This window comes from Primulina eburnea, chromosome 1, assembly GCF_022965805.1.
Source record: "Primulina eburnea isolate SZY01 chromosome 1, ASM2296580v1, whole genome shotgun sequence".
Lineage (NCBI taxonomy): Eukaryota > Viridiplantae > Streptophyta > Magnoliopsida > Lamiales > Gesneriaceae > Primulina > Primulina eburnea.
Window position 1 is genome coordinate 657,110 of NC_133101.1, and position 17,359 is coordinate 674,468.

Sequence of the window (17,359 nt, forward strand, 5' to 3'; positions counted from 1 at the left end):
ATATGGTGCCGCCAGCTTTAATTTCTATTAATTAAATTCAGGGGGTTATTTGCTACTTTTACTTGGGGGGCCTCTAGCAGTTTTCTCGAATTTTCACCAAAATTCCAACAATTTATTTTTTCACTATATTATAACTGAATTAATATTGTAAAAGCTTAAATCGGAAGAAAAATAGATTTTGATTTTTTTTAAATTAATAATAAATAAATAAAAACTTAAAATATCTTGCGGTCTCTAGATCTCGATATTTGAACCCAATTATAAATTCGAGAAACATACTCTTGTTGGTTCATGATTTAAACCCATCATTCTATTTGTTGCAATATAATAATCTATATAATAAAAGATTTGCAAAATATAATTTTGACCTAAAGATTTTAAGTTTGAGACGAGATTTCAGATTCGAGATCCAATGACAACAACTCTTATGCATTCATATTTCCATATATTTAATTGAGTCAATAATTAGTGACATTAATTAGGTTAATTTTAATGGTTAAACTGATTTTATAATTCATAATCAAAATTGTTGAATGCATATAAGTGAATGTGATGAAATTGAGCCCGTGGAATAAGAAATTGAGCCCGTGGAATAAGAGAAGAATTCTCATAGGTTTGGCATATCCACGCAATACCACAAGGAAATATAGGAAAAAAAACTCAATTCGCAAGCAAAATGTGTCCTGCATTAAAGTAAAACTTCAAAGGAGAATAATGTGAAACACAATGATTTGTTCAAAAGATTAGATCTTTTGTGTAATGATATCATAAATCTATCCGCATGAGATGAATTGATCTGATCTATAACTTGTAATAAAAATTAATATTTTTGGCAAAATAATTAGTATTTTTCACTCAAATTAGTATATATTAAACAATATTTTTTCATAACATAACTAACAAAAAGTAATAATTTGTAGTGATAAATAAGATTTTTTATTAGTCAAATATTTTTCATTCAAATCGATCAACATATATTGCACGATGTCACAATATTCGAAGCAACATATATTTTTTATTAACTAAGAAAATGCTATTTTTTAAGTGAAAAATAATAATCTGGACATGAAAAATAATACTGTTAGTGTGTCGTGTTGGATATTCGTGTTAAAAAATTGACTTGTGAGACGATGTCACGTAATTTTTGTATGTTCAAAATGAGCTGCTGGTTCAAGAAGCGAAAACAGAACAAATCAGCAAAGCACGGCGCTGCTGGTTGAGAGAAACAAGGAAGAAACAGGACGCACAAGCTTGTGCCTAATTGAGTGATGTGTGTGTGCTACACGGTTAGAGATTAAATTTATATTTTTTTAGAACTAATTATAAGAAAAAAAATTCTTTTTTAATTTTAAAATTTTAAATCAATAAATTCACACATCCTCCTGAAACACTCCCAACTCATGCTAGAACATATTGATTTTATTGATTTAGATTAATTTGAGTGTGATACGACTAATCACAACGTATCAACCCTTCTGTCATCTAAAAAATAGAATCAAAATTGGCTGAATCGCTATTAGTTTTAGTAAAACACTTTCATAAATTTTGGAACATTCATTTGATTCATTCGACACGTTAAAATCTGAGAGAAAATAAACAATACTGACTTAAAGATTATTTCTCTAAAAGAATAATGACTGACGCTTTTTTATTTTTTGAAATATTATTTTACAAATCAAAGCCAGGACCACGGTTGACTTGGCAAGTTTTGTTTTAAGCAACGACTTCGAAGTTTTAAGTAACGACTTGACCAATTTGGAAACTATTTTCCCTTTTTTTAAAGGAACTATTTTAACGACTTGACCAATTTGGAAACTATTTTCCCTTTTTTTTAAGGAACTATTTTCCCTCTTTTTTAAGAAACTATTTTCCCATTTTTAATTATAAAATATTTGAAAAATTATTCCAAAACTTTGAATATCGAAAAACTATTCCGTAATGCATAATTATGTATGCTACTTTATTTGGTTGTACATATATAATATGTAAAGATATATGACCCTTAAAACGTAATGTTTTTTACTGAACATATATATATAATCTTTAGTATGTTTTTTGTGAGAAAATCTCACGGATTTTTATTCGTGAAACGAGTCTAATCTTATCCATATTTACAATTATAAATATTAATTTTGGCATAAAAAATAATATATTTTTAATTAGTGATCCAAATATATAAGAGTTTTGTCTCACAAAATTTATTCGTGAAATCATCTCACAATTTTTTGTGTCTAAAATCTTTATATCATAAATTTAACCATATATTTTTCCACGCGCGTTATTTATATATATCTATAACTATATTAAACATAAGTGTAGTAGTGATCTGTGGTCTTTGTTATTAATTACTAATATTATCTCTATTCATTTCGATAAATGTAAGTTTACCTCTAACAATTTTATAATTATCATTTAACCTTTTGACAATGTTCATAATTAATATAGTGTCTTTAATGTTTCATAATAATATGCCAAATTTTACATAAAAATCTAATTAATCAGAGATAAAATTCTAATACAAAACAAAATTATATAAACATGCAAGTCGCAACGTATCCGACGGACTGAGCGGCCCAATTAATGGGTTGCAAAAATTTCTCCATTAAAAAGAAATTAATTTTACAAATATAGTAAATAAATAATATTAAAGTTTACTTAAACATGCGATCAATCGAAAGGTATGCAACACAACCGCGTAAACAAACAAACGATTGTTTCAAAATCATTCGTTCTAAGAAGAAAGTCAAATTTAATATTGAGTCAGTCTACTATATTATTAATTAAACATGTTTTTTTTAAAACTTTGATGCCTATAAATACATCTGCATACATTGTAACTTGAATTACAATAAACATCGATCGTCTTCAATTTTCTTCATGGCGCTTAAATATTTTCAGCTCTTATTTTGTATCACTTTATTTTTCCTAGTTTCTTCTGACATTGGCCATGCCACGACACATGCGCCAGATGACAAAAACCTCCACTCCCCTTTTGAGTTCATCAAACACTTAGAAGGGTGTCACAAGGGAAACAAATCGAAAGAAATCCACCGACTCAAGAAATACCTTCAAAAGTTTGGTTATCTTGATGACCTAGACCAAGGGAATACCGACTACGACACTTTTGATGACGCCCTTGAGTCCGCCGTTAAAACCTACCAAAGCAATTTCCATATTAATCCGACCGGGATATTGGATGTTAGCACGGTGTCGAAAATGGTCGAAACTCGATGTGGCGTGCCCGACATAGTGAAAGGGGTGAACTCGATGCGAGCTGATAGGAAAAAACACGACTCTGGTCATGTTATCCATGCCGTGGCACACTATAGTTTTTTCCCTAACCGTCTGAGATGGCCACCTACTAAAACACACCTGACCTATGACATTTTACCCAATACGCCAAGCAATGCGGTCGGCCCCGTGAGACGGGCCTTTAACCAATGGGCATCCGCCACTCATTTCACATTTTCACAGGTCCAAAGCAATCAACGTCCTGATTTAGTTATTGGGTTTTTCCGGGGTAACCATGGAGACCGACACAGTTTCGACGGTCGGGGTGGTGTCCTAGCCCATGCTTTCGCGCCAACGGACGGGAGGTTCCATTATGATGCAGACGAACGTTGGGCCGATGGGATAGTCATGAGAGCATTCGACCTTGAAACGGTGGCGGTTCACGAAATCGGGCACCTTCTTGGCCTTGGACATAGCAGGGTTCAAGGAGCAATTATGTACCCATCCATCGCTCCTGGAGTGAGAAAAAATTTGAATGAAGATGACATTCAGGGAATCAGAGTTTTGTATAATGTTTAAAACAGCATATTTACAATAAGTTTTTACATGCAAGAATTATAAATCCTCGCGTGTTTCACTTTAAGAGTTCGATATATCAAATGTAATATTTATAAAATCGTGAAATAAAACGTATTATTTGCATAATTTTTTATTATTTCATTTTTCTGCTTTGCTTGAATTAAATGCGCATTTGGCACGACCGTGTTATTTGTTGCCTTTTTTATATTCAACTAACTATTAGAAATGCTAATATTATTGAAGCAATGAAATCATAACTTTTAGTATTTATTGAAATTAAATTCATGGAACAAGTAATTTTTGTTATACATGTTGTTTCATAATATTAAAAATAACATTTAGACAATCGACTTTATATATCACATTTCTCTTCCATCTTCTTCTCTCCTGCTATTTCTTTTTTAAAATAATGATAAATTTTTTAAATTTTTTTCACGGAGCACACACCCGATAAGAATAGACAGAGACTTGGGTTGGGTTGTATTTTAATTGAACTAAAATACCCTTTAATATCTTTGTTAAAAAATTTTAAACTTAAGCAAATATCAGACAATAAGATATGTCATTTAAATAAATTTTAAACATTATCAAAGTGAGAGAAACTCAAGATTAAATCTTGTGAGATTCTGACATATATATATATATATTAAATTTTTTATTTCAATTCATTTTTATTATAATTCTTTATGAAACATAAAACGAAGATTATATCCATGCCATTAACAATAATAAATTAATTTGATTAAATAAGTATATTAATTAATTACTGCCTTGTAATATGATATATATGTATAACAGAAAAATCCAGTCCAATTCTCCCATTAAAAATAGAACTTGCACTTTGGGGTCTTGGTGGAAAATTGGATTTTAGTATTTATTTAAGTTCTTTGGCGGGCGGAAACTTCAGCGGCGGAGCAACCACCAATCACTGCTCACTCTGCCCATCTCAATCGGGCTATGGCAGACCGCCACCAGCAACACCGGCCACATCGCATATCACTTCCCCCACGCCCATCCTACCCCTTCTTCCGTTACCCTCCTTCAACCCCAACGCCTACCCCCTCCAAACTCCGTCACCCAATCTCCAGACCCTCCGTCGCCGCCACCTCCTTCTCGTTCCTCTTTCTGCTCCTCTTCTCCCTCCGATCCCTCTACTCCCTCCTCCCATTCCTCCGCTCATCTCCTCCCTCTTTCTCCATCTTCCCTTTCTCTTTTCTCGTTTCCCTCCTCTCTTTTCTCCTCACCCTTTCGTTCTCTCTTTTTGCCTCGAGCTTTGCTAAGAATTCTTCTTACCTAAAATTTCAAAGGCCCGTTTTTTCCCTCACTTCAATGACCCAATCCCAGCTCAAACTCCTCGTCGCCAAATCACTCCTTCTTGCGGTTATTTTTTTACTTAGATTTCAGGCGTTGCGATATTGTGGCACAGCATCAATGATTTTAGCTGAGTTATCTGGTAATGTAGTGTCGCGCTTTATGACAGATGGTAAAGATCGGAGCTTTGTTAATGGGAATTCGATTGGATCATCGAAGATGCGTGGATTCATCGCTTTGATTTCTGGGTTGCTTTTGTTGTCTGTTAGTTGGGATCGAATCGAATGTTTTCCTTTATCTCACGTGAATGTTAGCGGTAATCGTCTTTTGGTGTTTGCTAGTGGAAATTGTCTGAGGATTAGGCCTATGTTACTTCCTTTTTTATCTGGATTTTTGGGATATTATGAGCGGATGTTATCGAACTGGGGTGATGTTCGAGAGCTAGGTGCAAAACGTGTTCGTATGATCACTTTGTTTTTAACAACTGTTGCTCTTTTTATACCAGCTGTCATCAGTATGTTTGTGTTTGAAGCTGAGGGTGATAGCATTTCCTTGCCGAATCTCAGCTGGCCACTGGCAAATACTGTGGTTTTTGGTGTGCTGTTGAGTGAGAATTGTACCAATGAGAAAGCGGCTGCTTCAAAAGATTTTCGAAGGGAGTACTTCGTAACCTTTGTGTGTACACTTGTTTTGGAGTTGTTATATTTTCCGGAGCTTTCACTGTGGGGATTACTGATTTGTGGGTTGTTACTTTGGATTTCAGTGAGAGAGTTGGATCCTGTTAATTTTTGCTATCCTGAATTGGGTTTTGAATCATCAGAGTCTTATAGTGCAACAGTGATGATGCCTATTAGGCACGTCTTGAGTGAGAGGAAGTCGCGCAAGATTGCTCTGTTTTTATTGATCAATACTGCTTACATGGTTGTCGAATTTGTGGCAGGTTTCATGAGTAACAGTCTTGGGTTGATATCTGATGCCTGTCACATGTTGTTTGATTGTGCTGCTCTGGCAATTGGTTTGTATGCTTCTTACATTTCACGATTGCCAGCAAATAGTCAATTCAACTATGGTCGTGGGAGGTTTGAGGTTCTCTCAGGTTATGTCAATGCTGTTTTTCTTGTTCTTGTTGGAATATTAATTACCCTCGAGTCGCTGGAGCGGATTTTAGACCCTCAAGAGATTTCTACTAGCAGTCTGCTGGCAGTTTCGATTGGAGGGCTGGTTGTAAATGCTGTCGGTCTGATCTTCTTTCATGAGGAGCATCATCATACACATGGTGGATCTGGAGCATGTTCCCATTCACATTCCCACTCTAATAGCCATTCGGAAATGCATACCCACTCCCATAACAAGTCGAAATCCCATTCCCATTCACGTTGCCATCACCATAACCATGATCATGATTCACATGAACACGATGAACTTGAAGATAAACGTAGAGAGTTCATTACTGTGGTGAAAAATTCCAATGAGAAATTGGGTGTGAATCATGATAGCAAGTGTAGTTTTGATCATGAACACAACAAATGTCATCATGACGCTGATCATGATCACCACCACCGTGGTCACCAGCATGAGGGCCAACACCACCACCATGCTGAGAAACCCAACCTCAATCACAACCACGATGGCCAATACGACCACCATCAACACCATTCTCATGTCGATCAATATGATAATAATCATGGTCCTACAGACCCACTATTTGAAGGAAAGGAAAAGGAGAAGAATCACCATCACCACCATCACATTGACCACAACATGCGTGGCATCTTCTTGCACGTCTTGGCAGACACATTGGGAAGTGTTGGGGTAGTTATTTCGACCCTATTAATCAAGTACAAGGGATGGCTCGTTGCTGACCCTGCCTGCTCAATATTTATATCTTCCCTTATCGTGTTATCCGTGATACCTTTACTCAGAAATTCTGCTGAAATCTTGATGCAAAGAGTTCCTAGATTTTACGAGCATGAGCTCAAGGAAGCACTTAATAAAGTGATGAAGCTCAATGGCGTGGTTGGCATTCAAAATCTACATGTCTGGAGTTTCACTAACACATATGTTGTGGGAACTATGCATCTTCATGTCTCGGCAGATTCTAACATGCCTTTTTCAAAAAAACAAGTATTGCACATTTTACAGGACGCTGGGGTTAAGGATTTGACCATGCAGATTGAATCTGTAGGCTCTGATAAAAGAAATCAAGTCTAACAGTTCTCCTGGCTTAGTATCGTGTTAACAGAGTGCCGCACCCACGGTTATTTTTCTGTCTGGCAGACGGCACGTTGATACAAGGGAAACCTATACTGTTCCATTGAGCATGATAGCCGCGTATATTTATGTATAGAGTTCTTTATTGTTGTGAAATAGTTATTCATAGCTGTTGATAAGATTTTGATAGCTCAAATCCATTCAAATACTGGCTCATTCTCTACTTGGGAAAATTCCAAGATTGCTATATAATCTAGAGTTTCGGGATGATTATACTGCTGTGACTGATTTTTGTTGAGCCTACAACATGTTAAATAATTTGAATTGACCAAGTGAATCAAACTAAAACAAAGTATACATGTGCAGCGATTGCGATTCGATCCGCTAATATATTTCATTCAAGAATGAGGCCAAAATGGGTATGTGAAAAAGAAACCAGAGCTTTGATACGAAAACAATTCAAATTAAAAGAATATTTTTTCAGAATTTCAGTGCTAAGTTAATTGAAAAGTCGAGTAATGTGTTTATATAAGACATATAAAATTTATTGTGCCCAATCTAATGGATAGATGAATGGAGCTTGGATGTAAAATTACCGAGTGGTTATCCTAACTTGTCCACGAACGATCCTATGAGAAGTTTCAATGTCGTGCAATTGTTATTTGTTGTCGATGAATATGGTTTAGAAGAAAGAATTTGATTAGAAATAATATTTCGAACACATTTTTTAATCTACCCATCCAAGCACAATCCAAGCAGCATATTTGTAGTTCATCTTATTTTTATGTTTGCAAACTTTAAAATAAAGATTCTTGAAAAAACCTACAGTAAATTTGTAACTGCGTTTTCACAACCCATATCACGGTTTAGAACAGGTTATACTTTAATTTGTACAGATTTAAGTTGGAAATAAATGGAGAACAAGGGGGAGAAGGCGGTCGCTGTAGTATTGATCGGTGGCCCTACTAAAGGCGCTAACTTCTCAATTTTACTCTTCAATTTCTTTCTACTCCGACGAAATCTGTTCTTTAATTCATGCACTTTCCCATTTCTTTCTATTGTTTTTGCTATGTTCAGGGACCCGGTTTAGGATTCTTTCATTCAACACCCCAGAACCTTTATTTCCTCTCACTGGTCAGCCCATGGTTGGCCATCTCATCAACTCTTGCAAAAGGGTATTCTCCACATCTTGGAAATGTGATTTTCTCGTTTGATCGCTTTGAAAATGGGAGAACTTTTTATTTTGTCGTAGAAAAGATGGGATCTTGGCTTAATTTCACTCTTCGGACACATTGTGCTATATAATTGGGATGTTTCATCCGGAAATATATGGGAAGAGTAGTAAGGAAAATCCTGAAATATTTTGTCGTAGAAAAGATGGGATCAAGTGACTTACAGAAACGTAAATAGCAAAGAATGAAAAGATATAAATATATATGGAGATGTGTTTTATTCTAAATCAAATCTCAAATAAAAAAAAATGTAGACATTTAGATTGATGGGGCAATTTAGGTGGGAATACAAAATACATTAAATGTATTTCATTCACGGAGGGTGTAATATTGGACTTAGCCATGAGATTTCTCACGAGAAGAACTCCTATAAATAGGTTTACATTAGTTTTTGCATCCCAAAATTTATTCAGCTATTCTCTCGAGCATCTCTTTTTTTTAGTGTGTAGTTCTATAATATTTTTGAGGTATTTTGTTACTGTTTTAAGAGAGTGTGTGTTTTTTTTGAAAACAAAATAAAAGTTTGTAACCTACAAAATATCATAGTGTAATCTTTTCATCTTGTTCGTGATTTATACCATAATAATTTTTAGAGTTTTTCAAATAAAATATCGGTGTCTAATTTTATCTTTTATTTTCATATTTGTTTTTCAAGATGCCGCATCTAAGACCAACAATTTTAAGCATCAAAGAAAAATGTAAAAGTAGTTGAAAATAATCAATTTAATAACATTTGTTTTACGATGGAAATCTGTGATGGCTACCTTTTGTTTAACTAAGTATTGAACATTTACATAGGCCAGTAAATAAACTGGTACAAATTAGTTTCAGATCATGATAATAATAATAATAATAATAGCATAGTAAAATATTTCAACTGGATTCAACTGAAGCAACGGCTAAATACAGAAAAGAAACACACACTGATTAGTTCCCTATGTTAGTGGTATCGGTAGGCGTTCTCTGTAGATTAACAAGTGCATAATAAGCTCCATTCGCTCCTCTGCTCATCAACGAAGAGTGTGTCCCCTTTTCCAACACTTTCCCCTTGTCCAAAACAGCAATGCTATCACAATTCTGTATGGTGCTAAGCCTGTGTGCCACCACCACACTAGTCCTCCCCACCATAACTCTCTCCAATGCATCTTGCACCACCTTCTCCGACTGTGTGTCCAACGCGCTGGTAGCCTCGTCCAGCAGCAAGATTGCCGGGTTTTTCAGGATGGCGCGTGCTATGGCAATACGTTGCTTCTGGCCGCCGGATAGTTGCAGCCCTCTGTCGCCGCAGAAGGTTTCGTATCCGTCTTTTAGCCCAGCGATGAAGTCGTGGGCGTTTGCGGCCTTCGCTGCCTCGATGACCTCGACCTCGTCGAGGATCTTCAGATGCTCCGTATGTGATGTTTTTCCGTATGGTGCCTGCGAAGAGCGTCGGCTCTTGGCTGACGAGGGCGATGTTATCTCTTAAAGACCTTAGGTGGTATGATTTGATATCTCGGCCATCTATTTTCACGGTACCTTTCAAAGGGTCGTAGAATCTTTCGATCAGGCCTATGATGGTTGATTTTCCACAGCCGCTTTGTCCGACCAACGCTGTTGATTTCCCTGGCTCGATATCAATTGAGAAGCTTTTGAAAATGATCGTGTTAGGCCGTGCAGGGTAGGCGAAATCGACATCTTTTAGCTCAACATGGCCTGTTAACTTATCAGCCTTGTAACCATCCGGATCTTCAGGTTCAATCAATGAATATCGGTCCAGCACGGCGAAAACTGACCCAACGGCATCAGCGCCTTTCGCGAGATCACTGGTCATCGTTCCAGCATCGGCTATAACACGGCCTGTGCTCACCAAGATCATGAAAGTCTGGAACAATGCTTCTGCGCCAAGGAACCCTTCTGCTAAAAGTTTTCCGCCATACCAAAAATCCAACCCCCAACTGCAAGTCATGAGGCTTTGGGACATCCCGAGCCCGATTCCAGCAAACCATGACTGGCGTAGGCTCTCCTTTTGCGGCCCTTCTTGTGCTTTATCGAGCATTCGGAGAATTCGAGCCTGGGAGGAAAAGGCTGTCACGGTTCGGAGATTGGAGACGGCTTCTGCGGCCAGCTTGCTACTTTCTTCTTGGGATTTCATGGCCTTTACAGACATGTTTCTGAGCAAGACTCTCTTTAAATAGAAGCAAAATATAAACAAGGGTTGCACCGCGATCATTACTAATGCAAGCTTCCATGCGATGGCAAGTCCCATTGTGCAAGCAATGATCACGGCTGAACAAGTTTGGATCAAAAGAGCCATTCTGTCACCAACTAGAGACCTCACCTACAGATCAAATGGGATACACAAAAGGTTGTAAATTCGGAAAATCAAACTCACATGACGAATTAGCAAGTAAAATAAACATAAAAAAGTACATCTAGCGAGTTATCAACTCACCACATTGGCATCTTTGGCTAGTCGAGAGCAAACAGCGCCGGTAGCATTCTCATCTTTATCGAACCACCCGATTTCGAATGTGAGCATCTTTGACAGCATTCTTTCTCTAATCCTCTTGGTCAGATTCTCCCCCATTGCTGCAAAATTATAATGCTGGCAAATATTGATCAAAAGAGAGAAAACAGCAAGCCCCATAAAACTCAAAGCGTATATCTTCGTCTTCTCCTCTATTACTTTATGATCCGGAAGAAAATATACGGATATCATTGATCCCATTTGGAATGCATACAAGGGCTGAATGGCGCCAAACAAGATGGCCCCTATACACCCTAATGTCGCTTGCTTCCACTCTGGCAAATTCATGGCTAGCAATCTTTTAAATGAGGGCGTAGAAAAAACTTGATCAGCAGGCGTGACAAAACCCAAGTCTCCCCCGCGGTTAAGTGCACCAGAATTGGCTGAACTAGACCGGCTAACCATAGTCAGCCTTCGGCTACTCATGCTGTGAACATCAGCGTTGGAGATCGACGCTGATCCAACATGACTTTGATTAGCTTTCACAAGATCTTCGGTTCTGTTGGTTTGTTGGAGACGAACGAGTGTAGTGTATATGCCATTGCGATCTCCTATGAGCTCATCGTGTGAACCGATTTCATGGACATGTCCATTCTGCACAACAGCGATAAGATCAACGTTCCGAATGGTGGAGAGGCGGTGTGCGATTATGATGGTGGTGCGGCCAACTGCGGCCTTGTCGAGTGCCTCTTGGACCACCCTTTCGGATTCGGAGTCGAGAGCACTCGTGGCCTCGTCGAGGAGGAGAATTTTAGGTGCCTTGATGATGGCTCTGGCTATGGCGATTCTCTGTTTCTGCCCTCCGGACATTTGTACTCCTCTCTCGCCAACCTACAATTTCATGTCACAAAATTTCAGCTTTATTAAACAAGGAGCATGTACCCGAATTTGCTACCAAAAATGATCAAACCGTTTCATCCTTTCTTGATTTCAAATTCAAATATTTCAAAGTACTGTCGTCAAAATATTTTTAGAAAAACACCACAATTATTTTGCATCCAACACGTGTTACTCTAAAATAGTTAATGGATTACAAGCAATTTTTTTAAAAAAATTTGGTCATGATTTTTGTGGACTAAGTCCACTGATTTGCATTTTCAACTTCAGTAGTTATTCCGAAGTATAGACATAGCATAAGATATGAAAAGAATGCCCATCATCACACAAACAATTTTTTGATCGCACTTCATACTAGTCATGTCAATACTTCATTGAAAATTAATTAAAATCGAAAAAAAATAAATTGTTAGATTAAGACCGTAAATTGATCGGATCAAAATTGAAAAAGTTGCACAAAAAAAATGTAAATTTTCTTTTTTTTTACTATTTAAATCCATGGCATGATCTATGATTCTGGCAGTAACGTATACTTAACCAAAGTTATGGTTTTCAATTTATGTCCCCTTCAATGTAAACATCAGACATATTTATTAAACGTATAACATTATTCAAGGAAATAATCTCCATAACGTGATCAATATAATATTATTGGAGGCCTCAATTCTTTCGACTCCTTTTTTGGGGAACTATTACCATTATTGCTAAACGGAAAAATTCAGCAAAATCCAAAATTAGTTGGTCTCCAAAATTATTCCAAAAAGACCTACGTGTCACTTCGCATGAAAAATTCCCCAATAATGGGTGTGTCGTATCATTTCCATCCCCAATTGTGTAACCAATGCCCCACGATTATGATCTTTTCTTTAAAAAATTTGGATCATAAAAAGAAACACGAGGAGCATCATCATAGTCATGGAAAACAAGATAATATTACCGTTTTCGATAAACATTAAAAGTTTAGGCATAGGACTACTTAGTTTATTTTAGGATAAAAACTCATGATTTTACCGCAATATACATATTTTTATGTAAAAGATTCCGTGCGAACCTGAGTATCATAACCCTGAGGCAGCTGAATAATGAAGTTATGAGCATTGGAAGCTTTGGCAGCCTCCGCAACCTCCTCCATTGATGCATTCTCCTTCCCAAAAAGTATGTTTTCTTTAATGGTTGTGGCGAAGAGTGCTGGCTCTTGACTAACCAACCCCATTTGTGACCTTAACCACTTGAGTTGCAACTTGTCGATGGCCACACCATCGACTTGAATTTCGCCACTGAGTGGGTCGTAAAATCTTTGCAACAGTGCGATCACCGTCGACTTCCCTGACCCACTCCCTCCAACCAATGCCATCGCCTTCCCCGCCGGGATTTTCAAGTTAAAGTCTTCGAAGATTTTGCTATCCGGTCTCGAGGGGTAAGCGAACGCAACATCCTTGAATTGGACCTCTCCAGACACGTTTTGTAGCACTTGCCCTTGCATGCTATCCGAGTCTATCTTAGGCACTCGTTTGATGACTGCCCTTATTCGCTCCCCTGCAGCACTTGCCTCGGAAAAATATTTGACGTTGGATAAACCTGAACCTAATGATCTGTCCATTGAAATGAAAGAAAATTTAGCTTTCATTCACTAAAACAATTACTGCAAATCCAAAGAACAAGTGTGCTCCATTAGTAAAGAGTGGATCCAGAGAGAGGTAAGTTGGCGACGTAAAAAGATGTAAAAATTTTACGTATAACTTTTGAAATTACAAGTTCTTTTCCCTCTTTGGAATTCTTGAATATATGTTATGAATACTCACAGGCCCCCGATAGCAATTGCTGCTCCGACTGCGAAAACGGTGCCACCTTGTGCACCGTGGTACATAACCAATCTGCTGCCGTAATAAGCCATGAAAGACCAAATAGCAAACACTACACCATTACTCCCGATAGCCAAACCTTTGGTTAAACCTTGCCTGAGTCCTAATCTCACAGTCCCTTGCAAAGCAGCCGAATACGCGGCAATTGTCTTGCTCTCCCCGACGAACGAATAAACCGTTCGCACAGAAGAAATGGCCTGCTCCACTATCACGCCCGCTTTGTTGTATTCGTCCCTGATTTTTCTCGCAATGCTCGTGAGAGCCCTTCCATACATCAAACCTGGTATGACGAGCAATATGATGAACGGGAACCCGACGATTGCTAGTCTCCATAACATAACGAACGCCACCAGGTAGGAACCAAGGAATGTGGATAGGTTCATCACAAAAACCGGAACCTGTTGGTGAAATTAAAATCGTTAAAATTCCTTGAAACAACCACAACGAAACGAGCTTTTAGCGACGAAATAAACCTTTTCACTGATAGCATCTTGAATCACTAAACTGTCGCTGGAGACACTTTGGATCACTTCCGCCGTGCTGGTAACGTGCAAATCAAAGTATCCGACATCTTGCCTCATTACAGCCTTTAAATATCTTGTTCTCAATCTGGAAGCTTGTCTCTCCGCTGTTCTTGTCCAACAATATCCCTCTGATCAAAAAAGGGGAATTAATTAATTATTAATTAAGTCAGATGATTAATTAAGTTGGTGGAATTATACACGAATTCTGATGTCTCCTTGCATGATATTTAAACACACCTACCGAGAAAACAAGCAACCCATTGCGCGCAACCCATGTAGCAAAGAACCAATGCATTCTGAAATATACATAAAATCAAAGAACGAGACAAAAATTTGTCAGCTTAGCCACATAAATGAACACTTGAGGAAACTAGTGCCATTGTATATTAGAGAATAAAATTTTGACGTATATTTTCCATCTTTCAATCCCAGAATACAGTAGAGAATTCGGACAAGTGCTTTTGTATCAATTAACTAAATAACAAGGCGACGATTAAAGCATATCAAAGACCATAACGCGACGCTAAAATCTTGGTCCACCCGTTAATAAAAGCTATGCACGTAAGGACAGAACATGCCGGCATATGTAAACTAAGTCAATCTGTCGTGCAACCAAAATAACACAAAACCTTAGCTTTCCTTGGCCTGATGGATAGTCAAAGTGCAATAACATGAGAATATACACTAAAAACCGATCAAAAAAGAGGAGATAGAATTCCCTTTTCCCACCAAGTCTTCTACAACCACTTGATTTGAGATTAACAACGAAAACTATGATCAAGAATTCCAGGAAAAAAACACTGGCCAAGAACCCAAAACAGAGAGAGAAGATACAATTTCTCCGTACCAAACTGGTGGGGGCAGCAGCACAAGCCTGCCAGGTTAATTACATCACTTAGGGAAGTTATAAAATTTTCGGGCCATAAAATACATTATTTTCACTGTGCGAATTTTTTTTACGGCACTGGACGGGTCGGGGTGGCAACCAACCTTGTTGATGCTGTGAGTAAAATCACCATTGGAGAGTGAATCCGCAGAGTTCCCAAAACTGTTCATAAGTTTACTGGTGACTAAAAGCATCACAGGCATGGAGACTCCATCGCCGAAAGCACCCAACAACCCGAAACTCATCAGAACCATATCCCAAGCATCAGCATGCATGAAAATCGAACGAAAAGAAATGCTTTCATTTCTCTTCTTCGTGTTCTTCTGAGTCGTTTGTTTATCAATATTAGATTCCCCCATTTCTCTCTTTTTTTCTTTCTTTTATTTACTACAGAAGAATTGCATGCAGCAGAAATCTATGTACTGCTGCACCCACCAAGAATTGCAGCAGGAATGGAGATGATCAGTTTGTATTATATAGATATTCTAGTCTTTCTACAAAGATTATTTTTTAAAAAAGTAGTCTCATTTAATTTGTTAAATATTTCACAACCTTTATCTAATTTAACAATATTTAAGAGTGTCTCATTTGAGACTGTCTCACGGATCTTAATCTGTGAGACGGGTCAATCCGACCCAGATTCACAATAAAAAGTAATATTCTTAGCATAAAAAATAATACTTTTTCGTGGATAACCCAAATAAGAGATCCGTCTCACAAATAAGATCCGTGAGATCGTTTCACACAAGTTTTTACCGATCTTTAAATACTCTCCTGACATGATTTAGAATAATTAAATTATATATATAAGATTTTTGGTTATCCCCATGCAATAACTTATTTATTTATCAAAAAGTTTAATATACAATATGTTAAAAATAGAATTCTGCATCAAAAAATTGTTTTAATATGGCTTTCTGAAGGTCTCTTCAACATAATCGATTGATACGGTTTTAAATGTTGTTTTGATATGTGGATATACATTTAAGAATTATTTAAACGAATTTTCATATTTTTTACGAATGATAGAAGATTTTTTCCCATTATTAGAAAATATATTTTTAACATTTAAAAATATAGTACTAAAATATAACTTTCGATTTTGTAACATAGTATAATCTATATTTTAGTTTTAATTTTTTTTTAAAATTCATAATTTTATCATTTATATTTTAAACTTTTTTAACAGTTACAAAAATTGTAATTTTATGATAACTACGTAATCCATCTATATTTTCGATGAGCTGATTTTTTAATGTGATTTTATTTTTTTTAGGTCTAATATGTTTAAAGTAGGTCTCTTGTGAGACGGTCTCACGAATTTTTATATGTGAGACGAGTCAAACCTGTCGATATTCACAATAAAAAGTAATACTCTTAATATAAAAAATAATAGTTTTTCATTGATGACCCAAATAAGAGATCTGTTTCACAAAATACGACTTGTATCTCACACAAATTTTTGTCATATATTTAATTCAATGATAGTTCAAAATAAAAAAAATTCTTCCGTATTTAAAATTATTAATATTGATATATCAACTTTAATATTAGAGTAACAATTCACCAATTAATGTAGATGCTTAAAAAATAAATATGAGTATTATTAATTTGTTTCAATGGCTAGATATGAAAAAAATCATGGGTTCACCGGCAACTGTTCTAAGAGCATTTTGTAAAAATTACGTGGAGAACTCGACGCTGACATAAATGAGAACTACGGTCGTTGTAGCTACTGTGTATCATGTATGGATATTGCGTAACAGAGTTATGTTCGACAATGAGCAACCAATTATCAATGGTATAATTAGAAGAATTCAGATCCACACTTTCCGCTGCATCCTTGCCGCGAAGGAAATAGCATTCTAGTTCTGTAGCTAGTCATATGTATTGTTGATTATGGTGTATTGATATTATTATCTTATGAGGATGCCTAGAAATCTATCTGAATATTTTTCAAATTTTATGTATCGTTAAAAATTGAACATTTTACTAATTTCCAGTTCTGGCAGATTAAACAAATTTTCTTGACGGTCCGACTTTGAAGTAAATCATTTATTTCTAAAAACTTCATGGCATTATTTAAAAAAATATATTATTTTAATGTTAACTTTAAATTTTGTATATTCTAACATTTATGACATTGTATTTTTTTTTCATTCTAATCATCTTCTTAGGGT

General features: G+C 36.4%; 3 protein-coding genes across 3 annotated transcripts; 2 read left to right on the top strand and 1 right to left on the bottom strand.

The window, feature by feature from the left end:
• The first annotated feature begins 2,859 nt into the window (after window positions 1–2,859).
• LOC140809843 (metalloendoproteinase 3-MMP-like) lies at window positions 2,860–3,926 on the top strand. The gene has a single exon (XM_073167599.1). The coding sequence runs from the start codon at window positions 2,878–2,880 to the stop codon at window positions 3,808–3,810; it is 933 nt and encodes a 310-aa protein (XP_073023700.1). The 5' UTR covers window positions 2,860–2,877; the 3' UTR covers window positions 3,811–3,926.
• Window positions 3,927–4,642: 716 nt separating this feature from the next.
• On the top strand, window positions 4,643–7,605 carry LOC140831809 (uncharacterized). Its single transcript, XM_073195566.1, has one exon. The coding sequence runs from the start codon at window positions 4,768–4,770 to the stop codon at window positions 7,330–7,332; it is 2,565 nt and encodes an 854-aa protein (XP_073051667.1). The 5' UTR covers window positions 4,643–4,767; the 3' UTR covers window positions 7,333–7,605.
• Window positions 7,606–9,314: 1,709 nt separating this feature from the next.
• Window positions 9,315–15,635, bottom strand: LOC140831717 (ABC transporter B family member 15-like). The gene is given in 8 exon segments (XM_073195495.1): window positions 9,315–9,939; window positions 9,941–10,881; window positions 10,996–11,901; window positions 12,959–13,499; window positions 13,710–14,167; window positions 14,243–14,421; window positions 14,535–14,589; window positions 15,284–15,635. Coding segments are annotated over 8 exon segments (3,783 nt in total). The 5' UTR covers window positions 15,539–15,635; the 3' UTR covers window positions 9,315–9,491.
• Between the last annotated feature and the right edge of the window lie 1,724 nt (window positions 15,636–17,359).

Bases quoted from the DNA above. Each gene is read 5' to 3' on its own strand.
- LOC140809843 (XM_073167599.1), top strand. From the start codon at position 2,878: ATGGCGCTTAAATATTTTCAGCTCTTATTTTGTATCACTTTATTTTTC.
- LOC140831809 (XM_073195566.1), top strand. From the start codon at position 4,768: ATGGCAGACCGCCACCAGCAACACCGGCCACATCGCATATCACTTCCC.